This window comes from Bos taurus, chromosome 27 (assembly GCF_002263795.3).
Source record: "Bos taurus isolate L1 Dominette 01449 registration number 42190680 breed Hereford chromosome 27, ARS-UCD2.0, whole genome shotgun sequence".
Taxonomy (NCBI): Eukaryota; Metazoa; Chordata; class Mammalia; order Artiodactyla; family Bovidae; genus Bos; species Bos taurus.
The window spans coordinates 38,264,193-38,280,314 of record NC_037354.1 but is presented as its reverse complement, the minus strand read 5'-3'; the positions used below and the strand labels follow the sequence as shown (position 1 = coordinate 38,280,314).

Sequence of the window (16,122 nt, the reverse complement as noted above, 5' to 3'; positions counted from 1 at the left end):
AGCTGCTGATTCCTGCATGCCCTAGAGCCTGGACTCTGAAATGAGAAGCCTCCATGGTGAGAAGCCCACATACTGCACCTGGAGAGTAGCCCCCACTCGCCGCAACTAGAGAAAAGCTTGTGCGGCCACGAAGACCCAGCACAGCCAGAAATAAATAAAATTATAAAAGAAGAATGAAAAGTAGTATTAGCGTAGGTCCCTTGGTGGCTTAACCTTGGCAGGTAGTATGCAGGTGGAGAGCCCGCCTCCACCGAGGGGTAGGTGCCCTGTGCCAGGGCTTGGTGGAGCCCTTGCGGGACAGCTGGCTCTTGTCTGCAGACAGATGTGTTCCCAGTCCCCCAGAGGGACTAGTAGTGAGGAAACCACTGCAAACAGGAGGGGACATGTATTCCTGAAGTGCACATGGAATTTTGAGGGTTGAGTTGGATGTGAACAAAACAGATAAAATTCCAAACCACTAACTATGTCCCTGATGTCTGTTCCCTCCTAGTCTACACGAAGGAAGCATTTCAGTATTATTTTTTTGTGAGAAAGTATTGAGTATTCCAAGTAAAAACAGTTGAGGAATTAACTGGGACCATTTTATTAACTCAAGAGTGGAGCCATAATCAGTTACACAGTTTCCCAAGCTGATTTCGTGTAAGTGTAATAGAATTTCGTGGTAGTTTGTAGAATAAAATTTTGTATAAGCTATACTCACAGAATCCTAAGCCCTTCAAAGTAGAAAGTGAAAATGTTAGTTGCCAAGTCATGTCCAACTCTTTGCAACCCCTGGACTGTAGCCAGCCAAGCTCTTTATCCTTGGGATTTTCCAGGCAAGAATACTGGAGTGGGTGGGGAATGGCAATTCCCTTCTCCAGGGGATCTTCCTGACCCAGGGATCAAACCCAGATCTCTTGCTTTGCAGGCAAATTTTTTACCATCTGAGCCATCAGAGAAGCCCCAAAAGCTCATTTAAGCTGTTGGAGTTTTAGAAGAAGTATGTTACATAAAGAACTTAATATAAAGTGAATTACAAACGAGAACAGTTCTGGTGTTGAGAGTTGTACATTATGAAACTGGTGACACAGCTTCACGCTGGGCTGTGCCGGTGATGCCGGCATCAATTCGTTTATCTGCCTCGGTGGGAGAGCGTGTGTTGGGGAGAAAGATGCAGACCCCAAGTCAGAGGACCTTTCTGGGGCTCAGTGTCCTGTTCTGAAAAGTGGAGGTGAAGTAGCTACAAATCACTGGGTTGGATGTGAGAATCAGATGAAATAACATAGAGAGGTGATTCGTAAAGTATGATATATGACAGAACTGCTACTGTCTATTATTATTATTTTTAAAAAATCATTTTACTTGTTTATTTTTGGCTGTGCTGAGTCCTGATCGCTGCTCGAGCTTTTCTCTGCTTGCTGTGCTCGGGCTCAGGAGTTGTGGCTCCCAGGCTCTAAGCACAAGCTCAATAATTATGGCTCATGGACTTAGTTGCTCCGGGGCACATGGGATCTTCCTGGATCAGGGATCAAACCCGTGTCTCCTGCGTTGGCAGGCAGATTCTTTACCACTAGCCACCAGGAAAGCCCCAAGTTTCTATTATTGTTTATTGGTGCGTTCCTATTTTATTTTATGTCAAGACTTCCCAAATGAACCATGTTTTGAAGGCTCTGACTACTTTCTTAACAATTCTTTGTTACTATCCTTATGTATGTTATGTTTATATTATATATACTAAATATATAAATATTCATGGTAATATATTTAAATGTAAACGGGGCCTCTGAGACGCTTTCATAGCTGAAGCTCGTTGCCCTACAACCCTGACTATCTCTGACAATTATGTTTCCAAGGATATTACTTTCCAGTCCTGCTGTCTGCACGTTGCTTGGAGGAGTTGTGGGTGAGATGTGATGCTGGTGGGCAGCCCTTCATGCGGCATGACTGTACCATGCTTAGCTCTGCTCAAAATAAACTCAGACACTAAAGACGGTGGGCTTCCCAAGTGGCGCTCGTGGTAGAGAATCCGCCTGTCAATGCAGGAGACACAAGAGACTCGGGTTCAGTCCCTGGGTCGGGAAGATCCTCTGGAGGAAGGCATGACAACCCACTCCAGTATTCTTGCCTGGAGAATCCCCACGGACCGAGGAGCCTGGCCAGCCACAGTCCGTAGGGTTACACAGAGTCGGACATGAGTGAAGCGACTTGGCCAGAAAAGACAATGCATTATTTAAAGAGGTGCCATAAAATTACACATCAAAACCACTGTATTTTCAAATCAGGCTCTCCAGGAGTCTCCATGTATAGATTTTGCTAGAAACAATGTTGGAGGAATGGGGAAAAGATTCTCTAGGGTCTCCGTTGTCCTAATTCATGTCTCAGTGAAATCTCTCCACTGGGACTACACTGTATTTTCAGCAGTAAAATTGACTGTCCCTTTTTCCTCTTCTTAGTCTAGTTGGCGTTATGAATGTACCTCCACTTTCTCTGTATTATTATCCTTTGTCAAAGCGCAGTTTTATTATTCTGCCTCTCTCACTGTTTTAGAAAGAAAAAAAAAAGTTAAACCCGCAGTACGCTCAAAAGCTTCCTGTTAGAGTCATCACTGGGAAATTCTCTTTTTACTTAAAATGGCTGGGCATAGAAATAGGAATCTGATTATTCCAGTGACCTGGTTAGCAAAGTGGGGAGACAAGCCATCGATTTTTTTTGGAGGATTTGAATTCAGTCTTTCTTATTAGTATTAAAACTAGACTGGGACTTCCCTGGTGGTCCAGTGGTTAAGAATCTGCCTGCCAATGCAGAGGACCAGGGGTTCGATCCCAGGTCTGGGAAGATTCCACGTGCCGTCTGTCCATGGGATTCTCCAGGCAAGAAAACTGGAGTGGGTTGCCATGTCCTTCTCCAGGGGATCTTCCTGACCCAGGGATTGAAGCCAGGTCTCCTGCACTGCAGGTAGATTCTTTACCAACTGAGCTATGAGGGAAGCCCAAGAGAAATCTCTGCAATGAGAAGCCTACACACCGAAACTCGAGAGGGGCCCCTGCTCACTGCAACTAGGAAAGCTGGACTTGGCAAGAGAGACCCAGCACAGCCTCAGCAAGTAAGACTAAGAAGAAACTACACAGAGTATCTCCTCATGATTTAGAAAGTGCTGGTGAGTTTATAGTGTGTCCACTCATTCACCAGGTATTTATTGAGGCCCTACTATGTGCCCAGTCACTGTTCCCTTTGCTGAGGCTCCAGACATCAGTGAGTTAATTAAGCCGACGTGGTCTTTGCCCTCACAGAGGTTATTATGCTAACCATCAGTCTATGAAGGAACACCGTGGATTTAAGAGGTGTACGGACAGGAGGAGCGAATACTTAACCCAGCGGTTTGTTTTCAAACGTAAACTCTTGATTTTAACTCCTGGATTCATCATTTCCTTCTTCACCATAAAAAAGCCAGTGCTGAAAATGTTCTGTCTTTTAGAGCTTTTTGGTTTATTGGGAATGAAAGTCTCTTGACATTTGTTTGATTGCATAATCCTACTTTCAAACAGAGTAAATATTTGGTTAGAAGCCGGAAGGAACCACTTTTCAAACCAGTTTAAAAAGGGAATATAATTAGAATAATCTTCGTGTGACATACAGTCTCTGGAGGAGATACAGTTTGTAACCATGTAATAGTGATGTTGCTGGCAGAGTCTTTTGTTACCACATTGCTTATGTAGATTTGAGTGGCCATACTTCCGATTTTAATGAATTTATATGTATTTATAAAGCCCGTTGGTCAGTGTGGAGGGGCTCTACTCCCAGGCCTTGGTCCGCACTGATTGGAGTGGACCATTCTGACTTGGTGTCTGCAGAAAGTCAGCTGTCTCCTGAGGTCATTGGCTCCCAAGCTTTCTCCTTATTTTCTGGAACTTTTGCATAAATATTGCGTGACAGTTTTTGGTTTTAAATAAAGCAAATAAGAAGCCGACACAATTGCTTTCATTCTGCTGGTAGAGTTTCAGCAGCTGCGGAAGTCTCTGCGATGCCGAGGATGGGAGGGGACAGTCCAGGCTTCTGTGTGTGAGAGCAGACGGGTGTTCTCTGGGATGCCCCATGGAAGAAGCAGGCTGAGAGGATGTGGGTGTCAGTCCCTGCTTTCCTATCTGTGATCAGGTGGCCTTACCTTTGTGGTAAAGGGATGACACTTGCTTTGACAGCCTTATGGTGTTAAGAAGGTCAAAGGATGTATTGATTTGAAAGTTCTTTGTAAGCAAAATCTATGTTGGGAGGTAGCTGGTTTCCCAGCCTTTCTTGTGTTACAAATTGGAATGTGTGTGTGCGTGCGTGTTAAGTCGCTTCAGTCGTGTCTGACTGTCTGTGAACCCAGGGACTGCAGCCTGCCAGGCTCCGCTGTCCATGGGATTCTTGGGGCCAGAACACTGGAGTGGGTTGCCATGTCCTCCAGCAGGGGATCTTCCCGACCCAGGGATCGAACCCGGGTCTCTTACATCTCCCCCATTGGTAGGCAGGTTCTTTATCACTAGCACCACCTGGGAAGCCCCACAAACTGGACTGACAACAGTCTGCTCCCTGGAACACAGCATCACGTGGAACCTTCGGAGAGGCTTCGTTCCTCTCCAGGACGCCGCTTCACCCTCAGGTTGGGGGTGCTCAGAGCGCCGTCCTTAGCTCGCCTCCCTCTGCTACCAGCGCCGTGAATCGTTGCTTTTGAGCTCTGAATCTGGCTGTTTTTCAGTAAAGGAGATCTCCTGCCTCACACTCCCTCCAGTCTATTCCATTCTACATGATGTGTTTTGTGAATCTGGAAGCACGGACGTGTATCTGAATGAACGTGCTCTACGCAAGACTGGAGTAACTTCTTTACATTATTTTAACACTTTGGAATAAGAGCAAATCTTGGCTCACCTTTACAATGAGGATTTTTATAAACGTGGTTCTTAGCATGTGTGAACAGTTTGAGTTGACAGTATGTTCTAGACACGTGGAAGGATTTAAACAGAAGTGCCGAAGGCGATGGCACCCCACTCCAGTACTCTTGCCTGGAAAATCCCGTGGATAGAGGAGCCTGGTAGGCTGCAGTCCATGGGGTCGCTAGGAGTCGGACACGACTGAGCGACTTCACTTTCACTTTTCACTTTCATGCACTGGAGAAGGAAATGGCAACCCACTCCAGTGCTCTTGCCTGGAGAATCCCAGGGACGGGGAGCCTGGTGGGCTGCCGTCTCTGGGGTTGCAGAGAGTCAGACACGACTGAAGCGACTTAGCAGCAGCAGCCGATCGCTGGAGTGGTTGCTAAATTCATCAATTATTTATGCTAAATCCTGTCTACTCAAGATCCAACTTGTGAGCTCTGAGGTACTAAAAAGAAAACCTAACCCTTCAGACTCTTGAGAGTCCCTTGGACAGCAAGGAGATCCAACCAGTCCATTCTGAAGGAGATCAGCCCTGGGATTTCTTTGGAAGGAATGATGCTAAAGCTGAAACTCCAATACTTTGGCCACCTCATGAGACGAGTTGACTCATTGGAAAAGACCCTGATGCTGGGAGGGATTGAGGGCAGGAGGAGAAGGGGACGACAGAGGATGAGATGGCTGGATGGCATCACTGACTCGATGGACGTGAGTCTCAGTGAACTCCGGGAGTTGGTGATGGACAGGGAGGCCGGGCGTGCTGCAATTCATGGGGTCACAAAGAGTCGGACACAACTGAGCGACTGAACTGAACTGAACTGAACTGAACCCTTCGGACAAGGAAAGAACTGTCAGTTGTGAGCGGCACCAGTAGGTGGCACTGACGGTCACCAGAGGTCCAGCACAGAGTCCTGGAAACTGGTTCCTGCCTCTATGCTTAGATTTGAGTTATTTTAAGAATCCTGATAACGCTGTAATATCTGACAAGTGCAGAAGCCATGAGCATGTTGCTAGTGATAAGGGGAACATGATGATGACAGACGAAATTCAGATGGTGGTTTTTTAAAAAGCAAGTGGTGAGAACACAGAGTTGTGTGTGTATGCGAGGCAGTTAGCGCCGTTGAAGGAGCACTTCTAAGGGACAAAGAATAACGCCTGCCGCGTGTTGAAGGTGCTGTGTCCAAGCAGACGACAGTCATTGGCAGGTGCTGGGGGGAAATCCTTGACAAGGTAGAGCACACCCTGTAACGCATGACTTGGAAGAGCAGCGTCAGACATGTGGAGTGAAGCGAAGTGAAAGTCGCTCAGTCGTGTCCGACTCTTTGTGACCCCTTGGACTGTAGCCCACCAGGCTCCTCTGTCCATGGGATTCTCCAGGCAAGAATACTGGAGTGGGTAGCCATGCCCTCCTCCAGGGGATCTTCCTGACCCAGGAATCGAACTGGGGTCTCCTGCACTGCAGGCAGATTCTTTACCAGCTCAGCCACCTGGGAATTAGCCTGATGCTTATTCAGGAAACAACTGCAGGCTTGTTGAGGAGCTGATCATGGTGGAGGTGCTGCCGATGAAACCCTGGTCCAAAGCTCTGTGTGTGACAAAGGCCCGAGTCTCTCCGAAAGCCACGAGTGGAGGGTCGGGGCTGCGGGACTGCCCACAGCAGCTGTGAAGGTATCAAGGGAGCGCGATTAGCTGCCGCCTCTTTTTCAGCGTAGAAGAAACTGATCCTTTTTTGCAAAATGATGCCCCACAGATCTCATATCACTGAGGGAAGGGAGAATGAACCTGTTTTTAAGGTTCACACTCCCTTTAGTGGAAATGCATTCAAAGACCGCAAGCCTGAGCCCTTCAAAGCCATCTCAGGCTTCTGAACAGACCAACTTCCCCAAAGCCTGCTGGGCACCTTCTCATCTGCTCATCAGGAGGGGGACTGGTTATTGTCCTGTTGTGCTCTAGGTGCAGGGAGCTGCATCCTTTTGTTAACATAATATCAAAATAAGAGGAAAAAAGAATGTGGCAGGTAGCGACTGTGAAACCTATAGGATTCATCCATTTGCCAAGTAATAGACATAAGGGGCTTCCCAGGTGGTAAAGAACCCACTGCCAATGCAGCAAATGTAAGAGACGCGGGTTTGATCCCTGGGTTGGGAAGATCCCCGGAGTAGGAAATGGCAACCACTCCACTATTGTTGCCTGGAAAATCCCATGGACAGAGGAGCCTGGCAGGCTACAGTCCATGGGGTCGCAAAGAGTTGCACACGACTGAAATAACTTAGCACACACACACACACATAGAGGTGGCCGATGCCAGTTATCACCTGCGTTATTTTGGGGATAATTATTCACATGGGTACCGAACGGGTCGGCCAGCTGGGAAGTACAGTGTCGCAGGTAGCCACGTGCCAGCTGTGGTGGGGAAGGGGCGGGGTTGAGATGGCCCTGCAGGTTTGTTTTATGACATAGAAGTGACCCCAAGTTCTCCCGTGCTCTGCGCTGAGTCTTAGCACCAATGCTGACCTCCGGCTGAAATGTTTGCAGGCAATTTCTGACTTATGCCAGGACCCAGGAAGGAGTCCTCAGGTATAAGGCTCAGAAGTGGCAGTCCCGTGGGTTGAGGGTGACTGTCTCAGCCACACAGGTTACGTGGCTGCAGGCTGGCCACTGCCCAGACTCTGTGCTTGGGCCAGGGAGTAGTCGACGTGGCCAGTGTGACTGACCTGGTCTTAGGAGGCGCCCGGGGTACTATGCCAACTCAGTCACAGAGCCTGGGGGGGTGGCATGGGACCCACAGGGGTGGCCCCGGGGATCCCCACAGTGGAACTGGGAACCTCATGGGCAGGAGCCAGCTCCTGGGAAAACTGCGTAGAGTGGCAGTAGCCCAGATTCTGAGCTGGGACGTGGTGGCATTGGGGAGCCTGGGCGGCGGTGGGCGCCGGGGAGAGGGGGAAGGGCTCCAGGCACCAAGTGCTCCAGGCGTGTCCCCAGCCCTAGATGGGGAGAGAGGCGAGCGCAGTGTGGTGGTCACGACTAAGGTGTTTCTCTGGTCTGACCTAAAACACACGGGGAGGCTGATCAGGGACTGAGAGAGAAAGAATTGAGATTAAGGAGTAGTGTTGATGTCTTATTACAGTAATCCCAGGGGTCCTGGGGCCAGCCGGGAGCAAGACACGAGCAAACCACCAGCCCTCAGCTTCTGAGCAGTAACTCACCGCTAACCCTACTGAGTGCAGACGCCGGGGTTTCCTATGGAGTTTCATGGAGTCAGGAGCTCACCTGTTGCTGGGAAATGCGTGGGTCCAGCGGTGGGGCGGGGGCACAGTGTTTGGGAACATTGACACAAGGGAAGCATTAGCAGATGATCTTCTGAAATTGCATTGCAGCTCTAAATGGCATAAAAATGTGTTTCGTTTGATTTTTAGCTGTCCTCCAGCTCCTCAAGAAATATTCACCAAATGTTGGCAGATTCTGTCAGTCGAATAAAGGAATTCGGATTTCACCAGGTAACAGACTCCCCTTCCATCTCAGGGGCGAAGGGCAGAGCCAGTTCTGCTGACGTTTCACAAATTGGTTTATTAGCCTCATGCAGAAGTGAAATTAAGTCTTGAGAAGCTCGTGAACACAGCTGTTCATCTTTGCCTGCTGATCCGGAGTGGGAGAGTCTTGAGTATCACGGAAAGAGCAGGTGCCAGGGCGTATCAGCTGGACCCCTCCCTGAAGACCTGACGCAGTGGGAGTGGGTGGTGGCCAGTGCTGGGGAGGCTGATTTCAGAGATAAAGGAAGCATGAAACTTGGCCGAATGGTGGATTCAGATCAGGTTCCCCAGCGTCCACCCCCTCTCAAGCCAGTCCGTTTGCGCCGAGTGACCTCTTGTGTCACTGTGTCCACAGTGCTCACGGGACCTCCAGGTGCTCCGCTGTCTGGGTCTGTGTGGACGGGGGTCTCCTGGCCCCCTTGTTCTGCTGTCTTGGTCCCAGAGATGCTCTCAGGATAACTGAGGCAGAGACTGGGAACCCACAGAAGATTGGAAAAAGTGGAGTAAGAGATGAGGCTGTGAAAAGAAGGATCTGGCCATGGTGGGGTGGCGGGAATGGAGGCTGTGGTGAGGGTGGCCCGGCCCGGTTCCCATGGACAGTGTGACCCAGGCCCGTTCTCCTCTGCGGGGCCGAGCGTGACCCACGAGCACGCACGTCGCAGACTGGAGTCACGGGCACCCTTGGAGCTGTGGGCCTGCTGTGCAGCTGCTGCTTAATAGATGCCTCTTTCCAAAAACAGCAGCCACAGTCGCTAAAGGAACTTTCCAGGGACGCTGCCCTGAGTATGATGTCATTTTACACGTGGGCAGGCGGGAAAGAAAGGTCAGAAGGTCTGCCCTGTTCATTCAGACCCCTGTGTTGAGGTCCTCCTGAGTGCTGGCCTCTGCTGAACAAAACAGCTCATGTCCTGCCCTCGGAAAGCAGCTGTTTCTGACAAGGAGACAGATGATAAAGCTGACATGTGAAGTCAGGTCCTAGGAGCTCTGGAGGAAAATAATGCAGGATAAGGGACCTGAGGACAGGCCAGAGAAGGCTGCTCTGCGAAGTGGGTATTGGAGCAGAGGCCTGGAGACCGAGGCTGGGGCCATGGGGCTGGCTGGGGAAGCCCCTTCCAGGCAGAGGGAACCGCACATAGGCAAGCACAGAGGCGAGAACTGTCGGACGACGCGGTGGAGGAAAGACAGAGAAATGGGTGGATGAGCTGGAGCGAGGTGCCGGGGAGGGAGCTTCTGGGGCTGTCTGCGTCAGCCTGCAATGAGCAGCTTTGTGTTGGGGACCTTTGACAGCCCCCCTGCCCGTCTCCAGCTCTGCGCCGTGGCCCCTGGACGTCTGGACCAGTGTCCAGCCTCAGCCCCGCTGCCCCTCCACTTCCCGGCCTTCATCCTGGACCTGTGGGCTTCGGCAGATAGAAGGTTCCTTGTCTTCAGTGGACAGACAGACGTTTCTGCTTCTAAAGAGGAAATGAGGGTTTTCTAAATAGAGAAAGTAAAGATCAACTTGTAAAGCCTTTTCTAAAAGTACATTTTTCTGGAGGAATCCTTAGGGAAACTCAGGACAAGCTCTTGAGTGTTGTAGCTGGGTTGAATGAACACAGTGGCCAAGGTCTCACCTGCTGTCGCTCTGTGAAACTCACTGATTCTGTCTCCTTCCTCCCTGTGCCCATACGCATTGATGCTGCGGATAAAAAAGGAATGCGATTTACTAAACACAGCGCTCTCAGACACTGGGGTAGCCCCCAGCAACTGAGCACTGCCCAAGTTACTATTTACTTAATATATTTCCTTAAGGAGACCCACTTTGCAAACTTCTTGCTTTTCCTAAGCAACAATATGCATCATACCGTAGTTTAGTATTGTAGTTATATTTTTTTCTAGTTATTTAAAATCAGTTTTTAAAAGGCAGGTGTCAGACAAACAAAGCTCGACTTGGAAGTTTTTCCTGTTTGAGCTGAGAAACTGGGACCTGCACTTGGGACTGATTTCAGGCTTGCCAACAGCTTCATTAAGGCGATGGCAAATTTTAATAGTCATTCCAAACACCAAAAGCTCTTCTTTGGTTTTTGTAATATTGACTAAAGAAAGGGGCTTAGCTCTAGGCAGGAAAAGAGTATAAGAAGAAAAAAGCGAAAACAAGCAAACCACAAAAGTTTCGCTACATCTGAGGTGAAGTGCAATTTCTGAATTATCACCATCTTCTGTGTTAACCGAGATTTAATGGTGATTGAAACCAATTTCATAGCGTGTATTTTACTTGTGGTGAAATCATTTAACCACAAGAGAGTCTATTTTTCTATAGGAAAACACAAAAGAGAAAAGCCATCATTTTTGTGGTGCAGAGCAGAGCACGGCCAGTCCTCTCTGATGCTCAGTTTCTCTCATGACTCAGCTGACAGGCTGTGTCTTGCTGTGTGCACCGAGTTGTAAGTTCAGTTTTCTCATGAGCACTCAGAAGGCTGTCCTCAAATAAACAAAGGGATTTTTAAGTGATTTGGTGTGTTAGATTTCTCTCTGGTTAAAAACAAATTCCCTTGAATGCACTTAATGCTTCAGAATGGTAAACATTAAAATGGTGATGGTAAACTTAATATTATGTACATTTTACCACAATTTTTAAAATGTCATGGTGGTCAGTCAGTCAGTTCAGTCGCTCAGTTGTGTCTGACTCTTTGCGACCCCATGAATCGCAGCACACCAGGCCTCCTTGTCCATCACCAACTCCCGGAGTTCACCCAAACTCATGTCCATCGAGTCGGTGATGCCATCCAGCCATCTCATCCTCTGTCGTCCCCTTCTTCTCCTGCCCTCAATCCCTCCCAGCATCAGAGTCTTTTCCAATGAGTCAACTCGTCTCATGAGGTGGCCAAGGTATTGGAGTTTCAGCTTTAGCATCATTCCTTCCAAAGAAATCCCAGGGCTGATCTCCTTCAGGATGGACTGGTTGGATCTCCTTGCAGTCCAAGGGACTCTCAAGAGTCTTCTCCAACACCACAGTTCAAAAGCATCAATTCTTCAGCACTCAGCTTTCTTCACAGTCCAACTCTCACATCCATACATGACCACTGGAAAAACCATAGCCTTGACTAGATGGACCTTTGTTGGCAAAGTAATGTCTCTGCTTTTCAATATGCTGTCCAGGTTGGTCATAACTTTCCTTCCAAGGAGTAAGCGTCTTTTAATTCCATGGCTGCAGTCACCATCTGCAGTGATTTTGGAGCCCCCCAAAAATAAAGTCTGACACTGTTTCCACTGTTTCCCCATCTATTTCCCATGAAGTGATGGGACCAGATGCCATGATCTTCGTTTTCTGAATGTTGAGCTTTAAGCCAACTTTTTCACTCTCCTCTTTCACTTTCCTCAAGAGGCTTTTTAGTTCCTCTTCACTTTCTGCCCTAAGGGTGGTGTCATCTGCATATCTGAGGTTATTGATATTTCTCCCTGCAGTCTTGATTCCAGCTTGTGCTTCTTCCAGCCCAGCGTTTCTCATGATGTACTCTGCATAGAAGTTAAATAAGCAGGGTGACAATATACAACCTTGACGCACTCCTTTTCCTATTTGGAACCAGTCTGTTGTTCCATGTCCAGTTCTAACTGTTGCTTCCTGACCTGCATACAGATTTCTCAAGAGGCAGGTCAGGTGGTCTGGTATTCCCATCTCTTTCAGAATTTTCCACAGTTTATTGTGATGCACACAGTCAAAGGCTTTGGCATAGTCAATAAAGCAGAAATAGATGTTTTTCTGGAACTCTCTTTTTTTTCGATGATCCAGTGGATGTTGTCAATTTGATCTCTGGTTCCTCTGCCTTTTATAAAACAAGCTTGAACATCTGGACATCATGGTTCACGTATTGCTAAAGCCTGGCTTGAAGAATTTGGAGCATTACTTTACTAGCGTGAGATGAGTGCAGTTGTGAGGTAGTTTGAGCATTCTTTGGCATTGCCTTTCTTTGGGATTGGAATGAAAACTGACCTTTTCCAGTCCTGTGGCCACTGCTGGGGACTTTAGGGTTCTCTGTATAGAGTTTCCTGTCATCTGCAAGTAGTGGCAGTTTCACCTCTTCCCTTCCAATTTTTTCTTTGTCTTTTACTTCTTTTTCTTGTCTGATTGTTATAGTTATGAATTCCAATACTATGTTGAATAGAAGTGGCAAGAGTGGGCATCTTTGCCTTGTTCCTGTGGGAAGTTTTCAGCTTTGCACCATTGACGATGATGTTTGGCTGCAGGTTTGTTGTAAATGGCCTTCATTATGTTGAGATATGTTCCCTCTAAATACATACTGATGAGAGTCTGTCTGTTTCACATTCTTTCTCTGCATCTATGGAGATAACCTTGTGGTTTTTGTCTTGTCTTTTGCTGATGTCGTGCACCTCATTGACTGATTTGGGCATGTAGAGTCATTCTTGTGACCGTGGAATGAATCCAACTTGATCACGGTATAGGATCCTTTTTATGTGTTTTTGGATTCAGTTTATAAATATTTTGTTGAGGAGTTTCGCATCTGTATTATTCAGAGATATTGGCCTGTAAATTTCTTTTTTTTTTTGTAGTGTCTTTGCCTGGTTTGGTGTCAGGGTGACGTTGGCTTCATAGAATGACTTTGGGAGTGTCTCCTTCTCTTCAGTCTTTCGGAAGAGTTTGAGAAGGATTGGTATGAATTCTTCTCTGTGTTTGTGGTAGGGTTCCCCAGTGAAGCCATTTGGTCCTGGACTTTTGTTTGCAAGCAGTTTCTTTTTTTTTTTATTAGAAATTCTATTTCACTAATAGTAACTGGTCTATTCAAATCCACTATTTCTTCCTGACTCAGCTTTAGTGGACTGTATTCTTCCAGAAATGTGTCCATTTGCTCTGGTTGTCCACCTGGTTGGCATGGAATTGTTCATAGTGTTGTCTTTTGATTCTTTATATTTCTGCAGTATCAGTTGTTATCTTCTCATTTTGTTTACTTGAGTTCTGTCTCTCTGTCTTCTTTTGAGCCTGGCTAGAGGTTCGTTAAATTTGTGTATCTTTAAAAAAAAAGTTGTTAGTTTTATTGATCTGTTCTATTGTTTTTGAACTCTATTTATCTTCTCTCTGATCTTTATTATTTCCTTCTTTTTGTTGACTTTGGATTTTGTTTGTCCTTTTTCTAATTCTTTAGGTGGTAAGTTGGGCTGTTTGAGATTTTTTTCTTGTTTCTTGAGGAAGGCCTGTATTTCTATGAACCTCCCTCTTAGAACTGCTTTTCCTGCATTCCATCGATCATGTAAGCGTGTGCCTTCATTTTGGGGCTTTCCATTCTCTTCCGTTCGTCCAGATGCTCGTTTTTGTGCCCACTCCGTACGTAGCACCTGCCTCATTGCCGGAAACTGCCGGAGTTCCTCACTAGTGTTTGGTTTTGTTTTTTAAACAGAAGAAAGTGTCAGTGAAGAAAACACAAGATGAAGAAATAAAACAAATAGATGAAGAGAGAACCAAGGAGATTTATAAAAACTGGAAAGAAGATTCGGAGTGGCAGGCTTCTTGTAAGTACCCAGAGGCCTCTGTAACAGTGACACGAAAGCAGCTTGTTCACTTAATAATATGACGACCTGGGAAACACTTAGAATGGTTGTCCAGAGATATTTTTAACACTAAATTATTACTCAAAGGCTACGGGCCACCTTTTGAATTGCAGCAAGGTTCTCAGCTCATCTTTGCACCAGCAACATTACGATGTATCTAAATGATGGAATGGTATTTAGCTATGAAAAATGTTTTGGAAGAGCGTTTAATGTCCTTGGAATATATTTATATCTGTTTAACTTGAAGAAGAAAAATGATTATAAAAATAGTATGAAAAGCACCCCTGTTTTGAAATGTCTAAGTGTATGAGGGAAAAGGCGTGGAAGGTTAACATATTAACATTAGTTTTCTTGGAGAGGCAGGATTCAAAGTTACTTGTTGGACTTCTTGTTTTTGTGTATTTTTCTCAGCTTTCAACAGTAAGCACATCTAAACTTTGTAATCAGAAGACACAGGGATGACAGGCAGGCTTGTCACATCCTTGCCACACCTGTGGCTGAACCCTGCTTCATTCTGAGTTAGCATTGCCCAGAGAGGGTCCTCCTAGGGAGAGGCCAGTGCCGATGAAGCAGAGCAGAGGGTGAGCAAGGCTGATGCTGGGAGGATTCGGGTGTGAAGCAGGGTTAGGGCTTCCATCTGACCTGGACTAGGAAGCCCTAACTGCCCGGTCATCCCTTGAGGCAGTGGGAGGAGCCAGGGACGGGCATGTCCGAAGAATGTTGGGAATTCCTTTACAACGAACACCATTAAAATGACAGTTTTTGTGAAATGAAAATGTTCACCAGATCCCATCACTTCTATGCAGTGAAATCTTAGTGTAATGGAAGATTTTGAGTTCATTTCTTTGAAGTCAGACATAACAGATTCTGACCAATAATGCCTGAAATGCAGATAAATACCCATAAGGCTTATTCTTACATCCTGCGTCAAGTCCATGATGCTCAGTTGCTGAAATAAAAACTGCCAAAGCCCTTCTGTGTTACAATGCAATCGTAAAAGGCTGTTTGGGGTCACTTTCATGCACCCACCGAGGCTGTGACTGGCCGTGTAAGAATCATTTCCTTCTTCGGTCTGGGAGGCCGAATCACTCGTGGTTCAGCCACGCAGACTCTGAGCGTGGCCTCTCTGCCCACCCAGCCCGTCCTCGGCCACAAGCCACTGAAGAGCCCCTGATGGTCTGGGGAAGGGCGGTCTCTGGGTTCAAGGATGAGACTGCGGCTTCACCTCGTATTATCCTGAGACCCTGCTGACGGGACCCTCGCTCGGGCTGAGATTCCTCTCCGCCTTGGCTGCTGTAGGAAGTTTTCAGGCACGGGGCTCCCCTTCCCTCCCCTGTCCCTGCCCCCCCCACTCTGCTCCCCGTCTGCCGCGCTGACTCTGCTCACCGTCTCCGTGGGCTGACTCGAACCCCGCTGTCTCTCCTAGTGCGAAAATCCAAAGCCGCTGATGAGAAGCGGCGCTCCCTGGCCAAGCAGGCCCGGGAGGACTACAAGCGGCTGTCGCAGCGGGGGAGGAGCGGCAAGGGGCAGCAGGGCCCCCCCGGCGGCCCCCAGAAACCCAAGAGGCCCCCGCTCCCCCCCAAGCCTCATTTCCTGAGCCCAGCAGGACAGCCACACACACCTCTCAGGTGAGAAGCCGGGCGGGCGGCTCTAAGTGTAAGTAATTGAGGGTAAGTTGCGTGGCCGCTTCGGGGACAGAGGCTGCCCGTGCCATTCAGTCCAGCCCCACCTCCCAGCCTACGATGCTAAGACACCTGGGCAGGCCTTCATCCCTCCTCACCTGTAAAATCCCCACTGTGGGTACCACTAACATGCCCAGTAACTTCGTGAAGATACCTAGACAGGTTAGTGACTTCGCATGCCCCCAGCCCAGCCCCTCTCTGGTGACAGCCAGTAAGGGGAGGGGGACGGTTGAGGAGTCGTCCCAGTGGGAACCCCGGGCTTGCTGGCCTTCACGTCACCAGCAGAACTCCATTTTCCACAGATCAGGATGAAAGATTTGATGACGGTTCTCATTCTGGGGCAGCCTTTCCTGGTGGCTCTGTGGGTAAAGAACCTACCTGCCAGTGCAGGAGATGCAAGAGACGCAGGTTCAATCCCTGGGTCAGGAAGATCCCCTGGAGTAGGAAATGGCAACCCACTCCAGTGTTCTTGTCTGGAACATT

The 16,122-nt window shown here is 47.9% G+C and overlaps 1 protein-coding gene across 3 annotated transcripts in view; it reads left to right on the top strand.

Annotated features, from left to right (window-relative positions):
• Positions 1 to 16,122, top strand: part of SH2D4A (SH2 domain containing 4A) — a 74,622-nt gene that overhangs the window by 27,601 nt on the left and 30,899 nt on the right. For all 3 annotated transcript variants that reach the window (XR_009493177.1, XM_005226159.5, XM_059882379.1), the window contains 3 exons: positions 8,306 to 8,386; positions 13,807 to 13,918; positions 15,384 to 15,585. Coding sequence is in view for 2 of the 3 variants with exons in the window: in XM_005226159.5 (XP_005226216.1) it covers positions 8,306 to 8,386; positions 13,807 to 13,918; positions 15,384 to 15,585 (395 nt within the window). In the remaining variant the exon portion in view is untranslated. The remainder of the gene's footprint in view (positions 1 to 8,305; positions 8,387 to 13,806; positions 13,919 to 15,383; positions 15,586 to 16,122) is intronic.